The sequence below is a fragment of the Carcharodon carcharias genome, chromosome 9, assembly GCF_017639515.1.
Source record: "Carcharodon carcharias isolate sCarCar2 chromosome 9, sCarCar2.pri, whole genome shotgun sequence".
In the NCBI taxonomy this organism is placed as follows: domain Eukaryota; kingdom Metazoa; phylum Chordata; class Chondrichthyes; order Lamniformes; family Lamnidae; genus Carcharodon; species Carcharodon carcharias.
Window position 1 is genome coordinate 32,552,353 of NC_054475.1, and position 18,884 is coordinate 32,571,236.

The 18,884-nt window shown below is 39.8% G+C and overlaps 2 protein-coding genes across 3 annotated transcripts in view; one reads left to right on the top strand and one right to left on the bottom strand.

Moving 5' to 3' along the window:
• Positions 1 to 973: 973 nt before the first annotated feature.
• On the bottom strand, positions 974 to 16,890 carry tmem167b (transmembrane protein 167B). The gene is made up of 3 exons (XM_041196372.1): positions 16,734 to 16,890; positions 2,731 to 2,862; positions 974 to 2,013 (listed from the first exon to the last, which is right to left on the bottom strand). Exons 1-3 carry the CDS (start codon positions 16,741 to 16,743, stop codon positions 1,931 to 1,933), a joined length of 225 nt encoding a protein of 74 aa, XP_041052306.1. The 5' UTR covers positions 16,744 to 16,890; the 3' UTR covers positions 974 to 1,930.
• The window catches only part of LOC121282601 (protein FAM107B-like), a 65,665-nt gene continuing 62,589 nt past the window's right edge, over positions 15,809 to 18,884 (top strand). Inside the window, exon 1 of one of the 2 annotated variants that reach the window (XM_041196371.1) lies at positions 15,809 to 15,886. The gene's annotated coding sequence lies outside the window, so the exon portion shown is untranslated. Of the gene's footprint in view, positions 15,887 to 16,196; positions 16,305 to 18,884 lie in introns of those variants that run through there. The other variant, XM_041196370.1, reaches the window with a different exon arrangement.

Genomic DNA, 18,884 nt, shown 5'->3' on the forward strand with positions numbered 1-18,884 from the left:
TGTCCTCTTAGGATGAAAATGATCCCATTGCACTATCTGAAAAAAGCATAGGGGAGGTTCTCCCTCGCATAATGCTCAATATTTAGTCCTCAAACAACACTAAAATAGATTATCTGATCATTATTACATTGCTGTTTGTGGGGCCTTGTTGTGTGCAAGCTGACTGCTGCATTTTCTATATTACAACAGTGACTACATTTCCAAAGTGCTGTATTGACTGCAAAGTGCTTTGGAACATTGAGGTCATAAAGGGTATTACATAAATGCACGTCTTTTCATTTTGTTTTTCTTTTCCCTAGTGTGCCCTGGTCATTAGCCAGCCACTAGGAATTATTCAAAGTAGTCCAGGCACAGCAGCCCCTCTATTCTTCTCCTCTATTGACAGCCACTTGATTTTCAACTGGTGAATCTTCTGAATATCAGGCCCAGGTTTAGAAACTTCTTGTAAGGGCAATCATATGCACAGACACCATCTTACTCAGATCAAATTTGATCCAGAAAACCAGTCCATTTTCCTGCAGTGCTCAAAAAAATATATTAATTCAGACAGTTAATGAAATCTATGCATACATATTTTTTTAAAAGGGGGATCTATTCTCTACAAATGTACAGAAAATTGCACTTCTCAAACTCTAAATAAATTTTAAAATTCATTTCACTAGTTCCCCGATAGCTAAGAGAATGCATCCATTGGATAGCTGAGCCAGACAGACAAGAAAAGTTTCAGGCTTAGTCAGCCAGGGTGGCAGTAAGAGCACTGCAATTCTGATCTTAGCAAATGCTTGTACCAGAATGTAGTAGTTCAGAGCATGCACGACATGCTACACTAAACCATGCCACTGATATCACAGCCAGAAATAACTGCTCCATTTTTTCTTCTGAAGAGCTACAGGAATAACACATAACCAAGGTCCAGACACCACTCTTCAAAAGACAAAGAGAAAGACCATCAGCCTTAAAAATTCAAAACAAGTTTTCCCTGCAATGGTTGCTTTTATTTAATATTGTATTTCTGTCCAAAATTATAACAATTCCTTGAAGTGCAGATAACATTTACAAGAATATATACTACAGCTTCGATGTCAAAGGAAAGAAGTGTCCAACAACTGACTACCTTAATTTCAGTAACCAATGAGCCAATAAAACCAATGCATTCATTGCGCTGTAACTAAACATTTTAAGGCAGGTTGGGCATCTTCATTGTTGCTAAAATCAGTCACTTTACAGATTCCAATGGGTTAGTTATTCAAAAAAACTGTTAAAAATTGTTAATGCTCTGGTTAAGTATCCCATTTTATAAACTTTACCACAACACCCTAAATTATGAATTAAGCATTACATTTATTATTAACCTATAGTACACATCATTTTAGGAAGACAGAAGCAAACATAGTCAACTGGACCAATATACAACAATCTTATAATCTTAGGCAAAATATGCCAAAACAAAGTTTCCTGTTTTTTTTAAATGGAAACTTTAGTATTTTATTAAATTCAGAAATTGAGAAAGAAACTCATTTTAAATGATTACATCAGGATTATAGATTCAATTCAAAAGAATTCAAAAAAATTCAGAAAGATTACTGAACCACATAAATACTTCCTTCAAAGTTGCAATAATCAAAGATCTTGTCTAATTGTCTGACTAGTCTTTCATGAGGTTGTTTTCAAGTGAAACAGAATGTTTGCTATAAGCACACACCTTGGAATTAAGGGACAGATTTAACACAGACCATGTATACACCAGCAATTTACTTTTCCATTGGTCAGTGTTTCTTCCAAGCACCTCCAGGATAGCACGAGAGGGTAAACAGTATAGTGTTCAGTTCTTGTACAGAAAGGAAACATTATCTGATCTTAATCCTTGATGAATGGTTTTACTAAGTATATTGTTCCTCTTAGGCTCTTCATTAAGATTGAAATGTTGGTGTCATTTAATAAACAGAACATAAACACCCATGACAAGGCAAGACAGTGCAACTGGTACATGAAGTCTTGTTCCTATTACTGCAGCTGTAAGGAAACATAGTTTTATTTAGTAATCAGTAGTGATGCCACCTCATTCATTTCTTTCCTTCTAAAAATAAAATAAATCTAAATATACTGCAATTTAAAAAATCATGTTCATGATCATCTCAAACCCCATTTGATGAGATATCACAATGTAATGATGCTCCATTTGCCATGGAGAGGTAGTACTTGGCGCATTTTACTACAGAAATTTCTTAATTTTCCATTGTGCTGTATGGGGAAACTCAAGAAAAGTTCAGATGTTTGATCACAAGGTGGCAGGAAAAATTGGTGCGAGTCACAGCAGGGTACTCCACACACCCTCTAATAGCCTGTTCACAATGACACTGATCAAGAATAGGGTTATCTGCTCTGTGCCTTGAATGAGATTTATTTCTGTAAAGATCTAAAGTTGTGAATAAATATACTAGAAAATATTGCTGGACAGGGAGAAGGTCAAATCCCAATTTAATTTACTACTTTAAGATGATTTTAGTCTAATCATTTAAGTCACATTCCTTGTTCAATTGTACAGCAGTAACTTGTTAATCAATACTGATTAGTTTTAGTACTCAACAATATGCAATATAAACTGTAGTGATAAGTCAAGCAAAACTCATTCAATGGTGGTTTTGTTATTTCTCTCAAATAATGGTGATTTTATCATGTTCTAAAACAGATTAAGGATTTTGTTCAAGTTTACTATGCATATTAGTTTACCTTTGTAAAATACACCCCATACCCCTTTCTTTTCAGAAAGTAGCCATTTATTTAGCCGCGGAACTTTCTTTAGGTACGCACAGGTGCATATAAAAAGCAAGCCAAAAACCAGGAGCCCATCGAAAGAATATGCTGCAAAACATAACGGTAAATTTGGTTAAAACTGAAACAGTCTTATACAATTCAATAAAGATATATTCTGTAGATGTTAACAAATTATATAAAACCTCTAGTATATTCAACAGTATTTTAATATTGATTCTCATATGCAAATCGGTGTTTTCATCTATCAATTTTGCATCACTTAAGGGTAGTAAGAGAAACTAAAACACTAAACTCATAGGTTGCAGCCTCATTTCTTTTAGCAATGCTGCTGACTTAACAACAGTTATAAACAACGGTACAAGTGAGGTGGTTGAAAAATTGTTTCTAGGTTATACTGGCTGTGTTAGAACTACTTATGGTGATGTTGCTTCAAGCTTCAGAGAAAACTGAAATGCCAAGTAAATATGCCCACATCACCAATTGCATAAAGAAAAATATTTATAGATTTGAGACTCTGGCGCAAGGCAAAATAGATGTGCAGTAGATTCATAGGTGCGAATTTTACATGGAGGTGGTGGCTCTGCCCCTCAGCTGAATGTTGGCTACACTTGGCCATGTCACCTCATGCCAATTTTTTAGCCTTCAGGCCATACAGCACCCCACCTGCCCACCTCCCCTCAATCCCACAATTGATGGCATGGACCATTTAGTGGAATACCAGCGGTGGTGAGAAGGGGCCCTTATGTGCCTCCCCTGCAGGTAGACAGGCAAGCAATGGGCATGGCACTAATTTTGCAGTCCTTCATCCCCTGTCCACCATCTGCCAACCTGCTCCCAGGACAGTTGTTGTAAAATTCCACCCATAGTGGTAATGAGAATTTTATAAAGTAAATTTAATAAGAATATAAAATGGTACATATAAGATACCATCCTGTCAGTTACACTTAAATGTCCCTGCAATACTTTTAAAAAGTGTAAACATACAAAGACAGTCATATGAAATGTACAAATGGAAGTTTCGAGGAAGAGAGAATCCCAGAGCCAACAGCCTTTTACTGACTTTAGAAATCACACTTTACAAACAAGACAAAGCCAGAGCTTTAGCTAGCAGACTGAAATACAATTAATCTCACAATGAACTCTGTCTTTATTAACAGCATTTGACTTTGTGGTCTGAAAAAACTAGTGAAGACTCCTGTGGGAGGTTACTGCTACTCCCTGCCTTCTAGTTTTATTTGTTTAATTATTTTATTTATTGTGTAATGAGAAAGAGTTAACTAATAATCCCACTCTAAAGGAACCTCGCGGGAAGAGTGACCAGAATTTTACATGAAGTTTGAAAGTGATGCAGTTGAATCCAAACCTAGGGTCTTAAATGTAAACAAAGGTATGAGGGGCAAATTGGCTCCGGTAGATTGAGAAACTACATTAAAGAGTATAATGGTAGAGAGGCAATGGCTAATATTTAAAGAACTAATACATGGTTTACATTCCTTTCAAAAACCTAGCAGGAAAGGTGATTGCACCACAGCCAACAAGAGAAGTTAAAGGTTGATTTAGATCAAAGGAAGAGGCTTATAAAGGTGTCAAAAAAATAGTAAGTCTGAGGATTGGGATAATTTAGAATTCAGCAAAGGAGGGCCAAGAAACTGATAAAGAAAGATAACATAGAATATGAAAGTAAATTAGCGAGAAACATAAAAACGGACTGTAAAAGCTTCCAAGGGTATATGAAAGGAGAATGATTAGCAAAGACAAATGTGGGCCCACTACAGGCAGAGACAGGAGAATTTATAATGGAGAATAAGGAAATGGCAGAGAAACTAAACAAATACTTTTTGTCTGTTTTCACATAAGATACAAAAAACCTCCCAGGAATGCTGCAGAACAAAGGGGCTAGCGTGAATGAGGAATGGAAAGAAATTAGTATTAGTAAAAGTAGTAGTACTGGAGAAATTAATAGGACTGAAAGTTGATAAATTCCTGGACCTGATGATCTACATCCCAGAGTGTTGAAAGAGGTGGCTGCAGAGATAGTGGATGTGTTGGTGGTCATCTTCCAAAATTCTATAGATTCTGGAATAGTTCCTGCAGATTGAAAGGTAGCAAATGTAATCCCACTATTTAGGAAAGGAGGGAAAGAGAAAACCAGGAATTACAGACCTGTTAGCCTGATATTGGTAGTAGGAAAATGCTAATATCTATTATAGAGGATGTGATAACTGACACTTAGAAAATAATGGTAGGATTGGGCAGTCAGCATGGATTTATGAAAGAGAAATCATGTTTGACAAACCCGTTGGAGTTTTTTTGAGGATGTAACTAGCAGAATAGATAACGTGGCACCAATGGATGTAGTGTATTTAGATTTTCAGAATGCTTTCAATAAGGTCCCACATAGGAGGTTAGTAAGCAAAATTAGAGCACATGGGATTGGGGATAATACACTGGCATAGATTGAGGATTGGTTTTCAGACAGAAAAAAGAGTCGAAATAAACAGGTCAGGTTGGCAGGCTCTGACTGGTGGGGTATCACAAGAATCAATGTTTGGGACCCAGCTATTCACATTCTATATCAATGATTTGGATGTGGGGACAAAATATATTATTTCCAAGTTTGCTGATGAAATAAAACTAGGTGGGAATGCGAGTTTTGAGAAGTATGCAAAGAGGCTTCAAGGGGATTTAGACAGGCTAAGAACATGACAGATGGAATGTAAGGTGGAAAAATGTGAAGTTATCCACTGGTAGGAAAACAAAAATGCAGAGCGGGCTTTTTGTGTTCCACACGCCGCAGGAATCATCGCAGGCAGGACAGAAAATGTAATGGACCAGCAAAGGTCCATTGACACATAAGAGGGAATTTCCAGTCCTGAATCCTGCCTGCAGAGTATTTCTTAAATAGTGAGAGATTGGGAAGTGTTGATGTCCAAAAGAACCTGGGTGTCCTTGTTCAAAAGTCACTGAAAGCTAGCATGCAGGTGCAGCAAGCGATTTGGAAAGTAAACGGTATGTTGGCCTTTATTGCAAGAGGTTGAATACAGGAGTAAATAAGTCTTTCTGCTATTATATAGAGCTTGGGTGAGACCATACCTGGAATAGTGTGTACAGTTTTGGTCTCTAACGCAAGATATATTTACCATTGAGGAAGTGCAACAAAGGCTCACCAGAGTGATCCCTGGGTTGGCAAGGCTGTCTCATCAGGAGAGGTTGAGGAAACTGAGCCTATATTCTCTAGTTCAGAAGAACTAGAGGTGATTTCATTGAAGCATACAAAATGATTTACATGGCCTGCCATGGTAGATGCAGGAAAGAGGTTTCCCCTGGCTAGGGGGGTGGGGGAGCGGTGATTTACAACCAGGGGACACAGTCTCAGGATAAGAGATAGGCCATTTAGGACTAAGATGAGGCAGAGTTTCTTTACTCGGAGGAAGATGAATCTTTGCAATTCTCTACCTCAGAGGGCTGTGGAGGTTCAGTCACTGAGTACATTCAAGACAGAGATCAATAACTTTCTAGATATTCAAGATATCAAGGGGTGTGGGGAAAGTGCAGGAAAATGGTGTTGAGGTAGAAGATCAGCCATGATCTAGTTGAATGTCAGAGCAGGCTCAAGGGGCCAAATGGTCTACTCCTCCTATTTCTGTAAAGGGTTAACATAAGTGTCAAGACAAAACAATTTCCTATATTCTCGGCCATTTATTATGCATTCAAATATACAGTTTAAAAAATGTGCTGTTGAGCGAATGTGTGCATTGACTTAAGAATGCGATCAATATAGCATTTGGCTGCCTATTACCCCCAAGTCAGGGATGGTGTATGATATAAAAACAAAAAACTGTGGATGCTGGAAATCCAAAACAAAAACAGAATTACCTGGTAAAACTCAGCAGGTCTGGCAGCATCGGAAGAGAAGAAAAAACTCTCTTCTTCTTTGCCGATGCTGCCAGACCTGCTGAGTTTTTCCAGGTAATTCTGTTTTTGTTATGGTGTATGATATGGTGGAATACCTTGTCATCTAGTAGGTAATAAGCTAAAGTTATTAATTTTCATAAAGGTGTTGAAAAGGAAAAAATATTTCAAATTATCAGGCATTACTAGCTCCATACTGACTTCCTAATCTAAAAAAGGCAATTATGCGATTTGGCAAATTGATCTGCATGTGTATTAGGCTAGTCTAACTCATCAATTGCAATGCAAAACTTGACAATGGATATAAACCATCTACATTGTATTCAAGAGTTTTACCAATTAACTATTGATGCAAATGCACTTTGGAACAGAAGCTTTTGTCAAAACTCTTCTTGTGAAAACTAGTTGGCTTGTTCTCTGGCATTTATGGTTTTATTTTGCTAGCTGATCTCCTATGGGAATGCTTAGAGTAAATCTGATAACATGTTGAGTTATGACAACAGTTGTATTATAATAATGTAATACGCAATGTATTAACAGACTGCTAAAGTGAGATTATATTTAAGATAGCCTGTGCCTTCAAGGCTAGAAAGTCTAATAGTGTTAATAATTACAGCCTGTGGTTAACGCAAGTTTTACTGCTCTTTGATTAGGGAGCTTTTTACAGGCATTTGCTGCTATCAAAGCATCCAGCATTTTAAGATTTGTTTTTTAACTGAGAGGGCACGCTACACCTAATGGCCTCAAGTTTGCTGTAAGAACAATGGTGAAGCCATCAACACTCAACATTATATAGGAATAAATCAGACAGCAGCTTCTGGCATCTGCACATGCGCAATTAAATGCAGAAATAAAGAAGGTGTTGTCAGAGTTGCCTTGCTCCTTTAGAAGATTCGTTACACTGCTATGTTGCCAAGGGACTCAGCATTCAAATGCGTCATTTGAACAGCAGCACTTCACCACTAAATGCCAGAAAAAGTTACAGCTAGTCCATTCAAATATAAAGAGGACTTTAAACAGTGCAATAATTATTAATTACTACCAAAAACCTCTCTGGTACTGCAAATTTAATTATACAAGCGTGACATTGCATTCCTTCAGATTTTACAGCATATATTTTTATGCACCTTTAACATAATAAAATATCCCAAGGTGCTTCACAAACGCTTTATAAAACAAAATATGACAAAGTCAATAAGATGATATTAGGTCAGATGACCCAAAGTTTGATTAAAGACATGAGGAATGTCTTAAAGGGGGAATGGAGGTAGGGATGGGGAGAGGTGTAGGGAAGGAATTCCAGAGGTTAGACTAGGCAACTGAAGGCGCAGCCACTAATAGTGCAGCAATTAAAATGGGTATGCTAAAGAGGCTAGAAGATGAGTGCAAATATCTTAAAGGGTTGTGGGGCTGGAGGAGATTACAGAAATAGGGAGGGGTGAGGCCATGGATGAATTTGAAAACAAGGATGAGCATTTGAAAATGAAGACATGGTTTGACTGTGAGTCAGTGTAGGTCAGCGAGCATGGTGGTGATAGGTGAACAGAGCTTGGTGCAAGCTGGGCAGCAGAATTTTGAATAGCAAGTTTACGGAGGGTCAAATTTGGGAGACCAACCAGAAATGTATTGGAATTTTCAAGTCTAGAGGTAAAGGCATCGATGAGGACTTCAGCATCAGATGAGATGAGAAAGGAACAAAGTTGGGCAATGTCACTAAGATAGAAATAGGTGTCTTTTAGCTATTGTTGGAGATTTATATTTTTAAAAAAACTTTGTCTTTTACCTCTCTCTCTCTCTTAATCCATTCTTTTTATTTTGCTTGCTTTACATGATTTGGCATTGAATTAAATATTCTAATTTATACTTCCTGGTATACTCTGCATATTTCAGGAAGGATTTTCAATCTGATTGGTTAACACAATACAGAGGTCGATTGCCCTGTTCACTCAAGTCCCAGATCCCCAGTTGAGGGTAGCCTGCTGAATCAGCTCTTCAATTACTGCAAGTGCAGTGTAAAAGCACACACAAAATCTGTGAACCAATATGATTGCAGTGAACATCACTGACCACAAAATCCAAGTCATTTGTATTTTACTAACTTTTTTGTGACTGCTGTTCAAAGCCAGGGCTGCTGTACCACGTAGAACACATTGTTCTTTTAGGGCTACAAGTCTAGTTGATAAATAATCACTGAGTAAGTGCATTCAAAGATCTCTTAGAAAGGTGCAAACATCACCCTGTTTTTGCTTTGTTCCTCTGCAGAATCCAAATGTTACCTATATCTCGTTATTATTCCTCCGCCCTTCCTTGCCAAGTGTTAACTGAAAATTTCTATTAGACGCTGTGTGACATCTGAATTGTAAGATGTGAAGTGTGCACTCTTGTAAATAATGCTTCTTTAAGATTATCAGCTGGTACTAGCAGATCTCTTGGTGATTTTTATCAGCATTAGGGCTATTGCTCTTCACTATAATAATGACCTGGATGTAGGTGTTTGAACAGTCCACAAGTTTGCTGATGAAAAAGATTTGTGCAACTGTATGGTTTGTGAATAAGAAAAAAAGCATTGAAAATCTCACTGTGACAGGAAAATGAGCTGCAAACTGGCAAATGGTATTTAACTTAAATAAATGTAGGATTATGCATGTGGGCTGGACCAACACAAAGTATACTTAGAACTAAAGTCTGTTGAGAAAGAGAAGATCCGTATTGTAGTACATAATTCTCTAAAGGTTCATGGTCAGTACCAAGAAGTGACAGCCAAATAAAATAGGATATTAGGTTGCATTGCTAAGGCAATTCTACTAAAACAAAAATACACTATTCTGTCAATGCATAAAATTTTAGTCAGGCCTCATGCAGAATACTGTATCCAGTGTGTTCCTCTCACATGGTGGGTGTAATAAGGCTTCAGAAAAGATTCAATGGAAGGCCATTAAAATGATATACAACATAAAACACCTATCACAATCACAACTTGTATTTGTATAGCACCTTTAACATAACAGAACCTTCCAGGAATGCTATAAAGCAACATTTGACACAACCACATAAAGAGATATAAGAGCAGATGACCTAACGATTGGTCAAAGATCTAGATTTTAAGGAGCATCTTAAAGGAGCAGAGAGAGGCAGAGTGATTTAGGGAAGGAATTTGAGAGCTTTGAGGCTTGACAGCTGAAGGTACAAACACCACTGGTGCAGCAATTAAAATCATGGGTGTTCAAGAGGCCAGAATTAAAACAGCTATCTCAAAGGGCTGTAGACTGGAAGAGATTAGAGAGATTATGGAGGGGGCAGGGCCATGGAGGAATTTGAAAACAAGGATGAGAATTTTTAAAAAAACGTTGCTTAACCAGGAGCCAACGTAGGTCAGGGGTCGTGAGCACAGGGGTAATGGATAAACAACCAATTAGGACACTGGCAACAGAGTTTTGGATGACCATACATTTAGGGAAAGTAGAATATGGGAGGCCAACCAGGAGCGTGTTGGCATAGTCAAGTGTAGAGGTAACAAAGGCATAGATGAGAGCTTCAGCAGCAGATGAGCTGAGGCAGGGACAGAGATGAGTGTTGTGCAGGTAGAAATAAAATCAACATCTTCAGGACGAGCTTTCATTAGCTAAGGAGGGTCAGACAGAACATTTTCAGATTTCTTTTTCTCCAAATTGATTTCAGGTTTCTTAAAAATCTGTTTTTTGCTCCTTTTCAAACTTTACATAGCTGGTGGTGGGTGGGGTGTTTTGAATTATGTTGCTCAAAGCATCTCTGTAGGCCAGCTGGTCTTTTCCTGTCCATTTTATTCCAAAAGGCGCTCGCACCCTTTAGGATAGAGTCATCCGATTTGGTCAGTGGTCAGGGACAGGAGGGTGTGACTGCAAATGAGGCAGGTAAGGGGACCCAGAGGGCAGGAGTGCAGGAGCATTGGTCTTTGCAATTGTCCAACAGATTTTTTTTCAGCTTTTTTGGATGAGAATGGGGGCTGCAGGGTGGATGAGCTAACTGGCCATGGCACCGTGGTACAGGAGGTGGTGGGGAGGGGGCGGGATTACAAGGAATGTAGTGGTAGTAGAATATAGTCATAGGGACTGACATCATTCTGTGCAGCAAAGTGTATGAGTCAAGATGGCTGTGTTGCCTACCAGAATATCTGCCTGGGGCTAGAGAGGAACCTGCAGCGAGAGGGGGAGGACCCAGTTGTTGTGATCCATGTAGGTGCCAACAACACAGGCAGGACAAAGAAAGAGGTTCTGCACAAACTTATGAGGAGCTTGGCACCAAATTAAGAAGCAGAACCTCAAAGGTCATAATCTCTGGATTATTGCCTGAGCCACATGCAAACTGGCATAGGACAAATCAGATTAGGGAGATTAATGCGTGGCTCAAAGCCTGGTATGAGAGAAGTGGTTACTGGTTCGTGGGGCACTGGCACCATGGGATAGTCTACACCTGAACTGTGCTGGGGCTGGTGTTCTAGCGAGCCACATAACTAGGGAAGTAGAGATGGTTTTAAATTAAGTAGTGGGGGCAAGGGTACAAATTTGGGAAGATGTGGTAAATCAGAGTAGAGACAAGGAAAAATAGAAAGGCATTATTACGGGAAATGAAAAACAGATCGTGGCAGGAAGAGAGTACAAATCTAACAGTAAATCAACAGATGAGAATAGAGGTTATAAAAAGAATAAAACTAAAGACCCTGTACCTGAATGCACAAAGCATTCGAAACAAGGTAGATGAATTGAGAGCACACATAGATATAAGTAAGTACGATTTGATAGCCATTAGAGACATGTCTGCAGGAGGACATGGATTGGGACATGAATTTTAAAGGGTACAGAACATTTAGGAAGGACAGGAAGTGAGGAAAAGGTGGAGGGATGGCTCTGTTAGTTGATTATAGTATTAGCAGTGAAGGTGCTCCTAGGTAGCATCGACCATAATATAATTGAATTTTACATTCAGTTTGAGGGAAAGGGTAGTGGGTCCGAGACTATGTTTTTAAACTTAAATAAAGAAAATTATGAGGGTATGAAAGTAAAGCTAGCTAAAGTGAATTGTCAAATTAGGTTAAGGAATAGGTCAATGGAGATGCAGTGGCAGACATTTAAGGGGCTATTTCAGAATACACAGAATAGATAAATTCCAAAGAGTAAGAAAATGTCCAAGGGACATACACACCATCTGTGGTGAACTAGAAAGGTTAAAGGTAGTATCAAACTTAAAGAAAAACTATATCATTGTGCAAAGATAGATGAAAGGCCAAAAGATTGGACAGAAAGCTAGCCAGAAGTATAAAAAGAGATATTTTTAAAAGAAGCAAGTTAAAAGAGTGAGCGTTGGTCCTATGGAAAGTGAGTTTGGAGAATTGATAATGGAAAACAGGGATATGGCAGATGAATTGGACAAGTATTTTGCATCAGTCTTCACTATAGAGGATATAAGTAACATTCTAGACGCAGCTATAAATCCAGAAATGGAGGGGAGGGAGGAACTCAGGAGAATTACAATCGCCAGAGAAGTAAGTGGTGTTGAATAAATGGTTGAAGCTGCTGGCTAAAAAGTGGCTGGGTCCTGATGGACTTCATCCTAGGATATTAAATAAAGTGGCTAGTGAGACAGTTGATGCACTGGTCTTAATTTTCCAAAACTCCCTAGATTTGGGGAAGGTCCCATTGGATTGGAAGATAGTAAATGTAACTCCATTATTCAAAAAGAGAGGGAGACGGAAAACAGGAAACTACAGGCCAGTCATCCGTCACAGGGAAAATGTTAGAAGCTTACTATTAAAGAAGCTATAGCAGGGCACTTGGTAGTCAGGCAGAGTCAACAGGGTTTTGTGAAAGGGAAATCATGTTAAACTAACTTAAGCTCTTTGAGGAAGTAACATGTGCTGTGGATAAAGGGAAACCAGTGGATGTACTGTACTTGGATTTCCAGAAGGCATTTGACGAAGTGCCACATCAAAGGTTATTGCAGAAAATAAAAGCTCTTGGTATAGGGGGTAACATATTGGCATGGAAAGATAATTGGCTGGCTAACAGGAATCAGAGAATAGGCATAAATGGGTCTTTTTCAGGTTGACAAGATGTAACAAGTAGTGAGCCACAGGAATCAGTGCTGAGACCTCAACTGTTTACAATTGATATAAATTACTTAGATGAAGGGATAGATAGGATGGTTGCCAAATTTGCTGATGACACAAAGTTAGGTAGGAAAGTAAGTTGTGAAGAGGACATAAGGAGGCTACAAAAAGCTAAAGATAGGTTAAGTGAATGTGCAAAGATCTAGCAAATGGAGTATAAAGTGGGAAAATGTGAAAATGTCCATTCTGGCAGGAAAATTAAAAGAGAAGTATATTATCTAAATGGTGAGAGATTGCAGAGCTCTGGGATGCAGAGGGGTCCGGATGTCTTACTGCCTGAACTGCGAAAGGCTAGTATGCAGGTACAGCAAGTAACGAGGAAAGCTAACAGAATATTATCATTTATTACAAGGGGAATTGAAAATAAAAGTAAGGAGGTTATGCTTTAGTTGTACAGGGCACTGGTGAAACCACATCTGGAGTACTGCATACAGAACTGGTCACCTTATTTAAGGAAGGGCATAATTGCATTGGAAGCAGCTCAGAGAAGGTTTACCATTCTGATGCCTGGATTGGGCAGGTTGTCTTATGAGGAAAGGTTGGACAGGCTAGGCTTGTATCCACTGGAGTTTAAAAGAGTAAGTGGTGATTTGATTGAAACATAAAAGATCCTAAGAGATCTTGACAGGAGAGGTGTGGAGAGGATCTTATCACTTGTGGGAGAATCTACAATTAGGGATCACTGTCTAAAAATAAGGGGCCACCCACTTAAAACCGATTTGAGGCAAAATTTTTTCTCAGAGTCGTGAGTCTTTGGAACAATCTTCCTGAAAAGATGGTGGAAGCAGGGTCTTTGAATATTAAGGCAAAGGTGGATAGATTCTTGGTAAGCAAGGGGGTGATAGGTTATCAGGGGTAAGTGGGATGCAGATTTGAGGTTACTATCAGATCAACCATGATCTTATTAAATGGTGGAGCAGGCTTGAGGGGTCGAATAGCCTACTCATGCTCCTTGCTCATATGTTCATATCATTTTCATTCATTGTTATGTTCCTTAGAGATTACATAATATGATTTATGTGTAACCATTTGGTCATTTCATTCAAACTCTAATGACTAATCAGGTTAGAAATCAAAACCAAGGCTTTGTTTATGGAAGCTCAGTCAAGAGCCTGCAGGCAGCCTGGCTCCACTTGTGTGTGTTCTTGGAGAATTTTCCTGTTCCTTGTGAACTATTGCTTTTGGCTCTTTATACATGCAAAAAATGTCAAGATTTGCATTAGACACCAAGAAATATTTGAAGCGTGAACAGAAAAAAACTCAACACATATATAAACATTTTATAATATTACAGAAAATATATTTACCCAACTCAACTTAAAAGCAATCATTCCAAAGGTTATGCTGCAAGCACATACTGATGCAACACCACTCACTTAGGAAAACAATGTATTAAAGCAGATGTGACCTGAAAGTAGTATCAGATGATCTAAGTAAAGGAGCACATGGAACCTAATTGCATAGTCTTTTTTGTCATCTAGTCTACAAAAACCCTGGTAATCAGCAATTTTCTCTCTGATCAACATAAAATCATGTCACGACTTTTAATTCTTTTGTATGAACACCACACAAAGACATGGAATGCACTCAGTGTGTATGTTAGCACTGGTAGCAGTGTCAAACACAAAAATCAGTCAGAAAACTGGAGCACAAAAATCAAGGCTGACACACCAGTGCAGTACCGAGGGAGTGCTGCACTGTCAGAGGTGCCGTCTTTCAGATGAAATGTCAAACCAAGGCCCCATTTGCCTGTTGGGGTGGGGGATGTAAAAGATCCCCTGGCACTATCGTAAAGAAAAGCAGGAGAGTGATCCCAGTGTCCTGGCCAACATACTTCCCTCAACCAATACTACAAATGCAGATTATCCAGTCATTATCACATTGCTGTTTCGGGGAGTTTGCTGTGCACAAATTGGTGGCTGTATTTCCTACATTAACGCACTGACTACACTTCAAAAGGATGTAATTGGTTGTAAAATGTTTTAAGACATCTGGTGGTCATGAAAAGTGCTATATAAATGCAAGTCTTTTTTCTTTTTCTATATTACAAATTATTTACCAAAGTTGATTTCATCACCTTAACCAGGTTCACTTTAGTCATTTCCAAGTTGATACAACCAACTATGGCAGATCAATCCAATGTGACTAACTCTGTAATCAAAGAGGCAGACAGGTGTAACCTGTTAGGTCAATGACTCTCGTTAGATGAAACACCATTGACCTGAGACATTAATGAGACATTCCTCTCTCTCTCTCTACGGTACTTGAGTTGACTTCGATGAGGATGACATTAGGTTGTCCTAGTGTCATCAACAAAAAAATTAACAATTAGTATCCCTTTGAGAAAAGGCACAACTAATACAATAACTTAAACACTAAGTCCTAAACAAAAAACCTCAACTATTAAATCATAATATTGTTTTGTGTCAAATATTTCATTCCCTGCACTACAGGGGGCAGAAGTCCTGACCTGTTGAAGGTTTCCAGCATTTTCTGATTTTATTTCAGATTTCCAGTATCTGCATTATTTTGCTTTCAGCATTCCAAAGAACGAACCCATCAGATCTGCGGTTCTCCAGGGGATTGCTGATGGATTACTAGCCAGCCTGGGTCATTGAAAGGGGACTAGTGATACATGCTCTATCCATTCAGCTCTACATAATTCCGCAATTTGAAACTAAAACAGGTAGGGTCACACTAGATAGTGCGTACCATTATGTGCAGGCAGACTGGTCATTAGGTTGCACGATATAGTCCATTAAACTCCAGCAATTCAGGCCCTTAAATTCTTGCCAATCTGCACCTCAATTTTCTAGGCTTTGGCAAGTATGGTCTGGGAGAGGCTGTGCACTTCATAATCAGACAAAATTAACTTATGTGGATTTCTGAGTCATTTCATTCAGAGCTTCTGCAGCATAGTTGAGTTTCAAAGCACGTCAAACATTTACTTGACCCAAAATAGTTGCAACCCAAAATAACTCTAGATAAGTCAGTCTTTCCTCAGGGTTGGCTCTCAATTCAGGGGACTACATGGAGATGAAACAAAGGCCTTTGCTGGTAAATATCAAGGAAAAGCGACAGGGCAACAATAAATGTCATTTCATTCAATCAGTAACCTCATGCAAGGTGAGGTTTGTGTGTGCAATTTGAGATTAAAAGAGCCTGCCAAAACTCTGTGGACCCCCACAAACAGTGGGCATTGAGGTGAGTGGCTGGATGTAACCCCCAACATAACTGCAAACCTGTTGTGGGAGGCAGGAAAGGCTGAGTTCAGAGCCTCAAACAGCTTCTGAAAGGGGGGAAAAGGGGGTCTCTGCAACCTAACTTGAAACCAAGGTTACCCCGCCTCCTGCGCGGCGATTGGTAGGAAGAACAAACGGACACAGAGAGCGAGGCAGGAGTCTATGACTACGGACTCGAAACGTTAACTGTATTCTTCTCCGCAGATGCTGTCAGACCTGCTTTGTATTTCCAGGTATTGTTATTTTTGTTTTGGATTTCTAGCATCCGCAGTTTTTTTGCTTTTATCACAGAGCAGCCTGCGGATTGGACCAGGGGGATGCCAATCAATTAACGCTTCCGCATTCAGGTTTGACTGACCAGCCAGCGCGCTCGGGACCCTATCAGAAACCGGTCATGCTGGCCGGGGGCGACCGGTTCCGAACCGGAGCTTAAAACACCGCCCCCCCCCCCCCCCGCCCCCCCGAATGAGAAGCCAGCGGCTCAGCTCGCTGCCCGTACCAGCGGCCCGGTCCCACGCAACATAGCCCGGCCCAGAGGCCTAACTTCTCCCGGTTAGCCACGTCCTCAAAACGCCGTGTTGGCTCCCGCCGCTCGCTCAGCGGACCTCACCACGGGCCGTCAATGGGAGAGGCCCAGGCGGGGAGTTAATTTGAAAATTTACCGTTGGTCATGACTGCGGACCGACTCTTGTCTCGCGCACTCCCCTCGCGCTCCTTTATGACGCGTTCATGATCCGGCTCGAGCCTCCAGACCCGAGGTAAACACACACACACAGACAGGGAGAAGTAATCAAACTCCGTTCAGGGGCTGCATTGGCATCTCGACGTCAGCGGTGTTCACCTACTCCTGCCTTTCCCTCAATCCACTCAGACAACTGGCCAGCTCCAGATATTTTTAGATGGGATTGTCAAATCTGGCACTTATAGTCACAAATGTTCATGTTACTGCGTTTTGGTTTAAAATGGAACCTTATTCTTAAAAACTAGTAACATAAGAAATAGGAACAGGAGTAGACCATTCGGCCCCTCGAGTCTGCTCCACCATTCAATAAGATCATCACTAACCTTGTGTTTGGATTTCCACGTTCCCGTCTAACCCCGATAAGCTTTGATTCTCTTGCCTAACAAGAATCTATTTAGGAACAACACCTCATCTTCCGACTAGGGACTTTACAGCCTTCTGGACTGAATATTGAATTCAACAACTTTAGGTCGTAAGCTCCCTCCCCCATCCCCACCCCCTTTCTGTTTCCCCCTTCCTTTTTTTTCCAATAAATTATAAAGATTTTCCTTTTCCCACCTATTTCCATTATAAAAAAAAACCCACTAGAGCTATACCTTGAGTGCCCTACCATCCATTCTTAATTAGCACATTCGTTTAGATAATATCACCAACTTTAACTTTAACACCTATGTGTTCTATTGTACTATTGTCGTTGACATCTTTTGATGATCTGCTTCTATCACTGCTTGTTTGTCCTTACAACCACACCCCCCCCCCTCCACCTCTCTGTCTCTCTATCTCTCCGCCCCCCACACACACACCTTAAACCAGCTTATATTTCAACTCTTTCTTGGACTCGAACTCAAGTTCTGTCGAAGGGTCATGAGGACTCGAAACGTCAACTCTTTTCTTCTCCGCCGATGCTGCCAGACCTGCTGAGTTTTTCCAGGTAATTCTGTTTTTGTTAAGAATCTATTTACCCCTGTCTTAAAAATATTCAATGACCCTACCTCCACCACCTGAGGCAGAGAGTTGCTAAGTTGCACAACCTTCTGAAAGAAAAAAATTCTCATTCCTGTCCTAAAAGGGCGATCCGTAATTTTAAAACAGTGCCCCCTAGTTCTGGACTCACCCACAAGAGGAAACATCCTTTCAACTTCTACCTTGTCAAGGCCATTCAGGATCTTGTATACTTCAATCAAATCACTCCTCACTCTTCTAAACGCCAGTGGAAACAAGCCCAGTCTGTCCAACCTTTCCTCATAAGACAACCCGCTCATTCCAGCTATCAATCTAGTAAACCTCCTTTGAACTGCCTCCAATGCGTTTACATCCTTAAATAAGGAGACCAAAACTGCACACAGCAGTCTCACCAATGCCCTGTATAGTTGAAGCATAACATCCTTACTTTAATGTTCAATCCCTCTTGTAATAAAGAATAGCATTCCATGAGCCTTCTTAATTACTTGCTGTACCTGCATTATAACTTTTTGTGACTCGTACTAGAACACCTAGATCCCTCTGCACCTCAGAATTATTGCAGCCATTCTCCATTTAAGTAGTACTCTGCTTTTTTGTTCTTCCTGCCAAAGTGAACAGCTTCACATTTATCCACATTAAATTCCATTTGCCAGATCTTTGCCTGGTCACTCAGCCTGTCTATATCCATCTGCAACCTCCTCATATCCTCTTCACAACATACTTTCCTGCCTATCTTTGTGCCATCTGAAAATTTAGCTACCATGCCTTCACTCCCCTCATCTAAGTCATTGATATAAATTGTAAAAAGTTGAGGCCCCAGTACCAACCCCTGTCGGATGCCATTCATCACATCCTGCCAATCAGAAAAAGACCCATTTATGCATACTCTCTGCTTTCTGCCAGCCAGCCAATCTTCTATCCATGCCAATTTGTTACCTACTATGCCATGCAGTTTAATTTTCTATAATAATCTTTGATGTGGCATCTTATCAAATGCCTTCTGGAAATCAACATACAGCACATCTACAGGCTCCTTTTTATCCACTGCACATATTACTCCTTCAAAGAACTCCAGCAAATTGTTTAAACATGAGTTTCCTTTCACAAA

What these genes read in the sequence shown, in the direction of transcription:
- tmem167b (XM_041196372.1), bottom strand. An exon ending in ATGGGGTGTATTTTACAAAG is followed by an intron (nt 2,014 to 2,730) that starts GTAAACTAATAT and finishes GTTTCCTTACAG; the next exon opens with CTGCAGTAATAGGAACAAGA.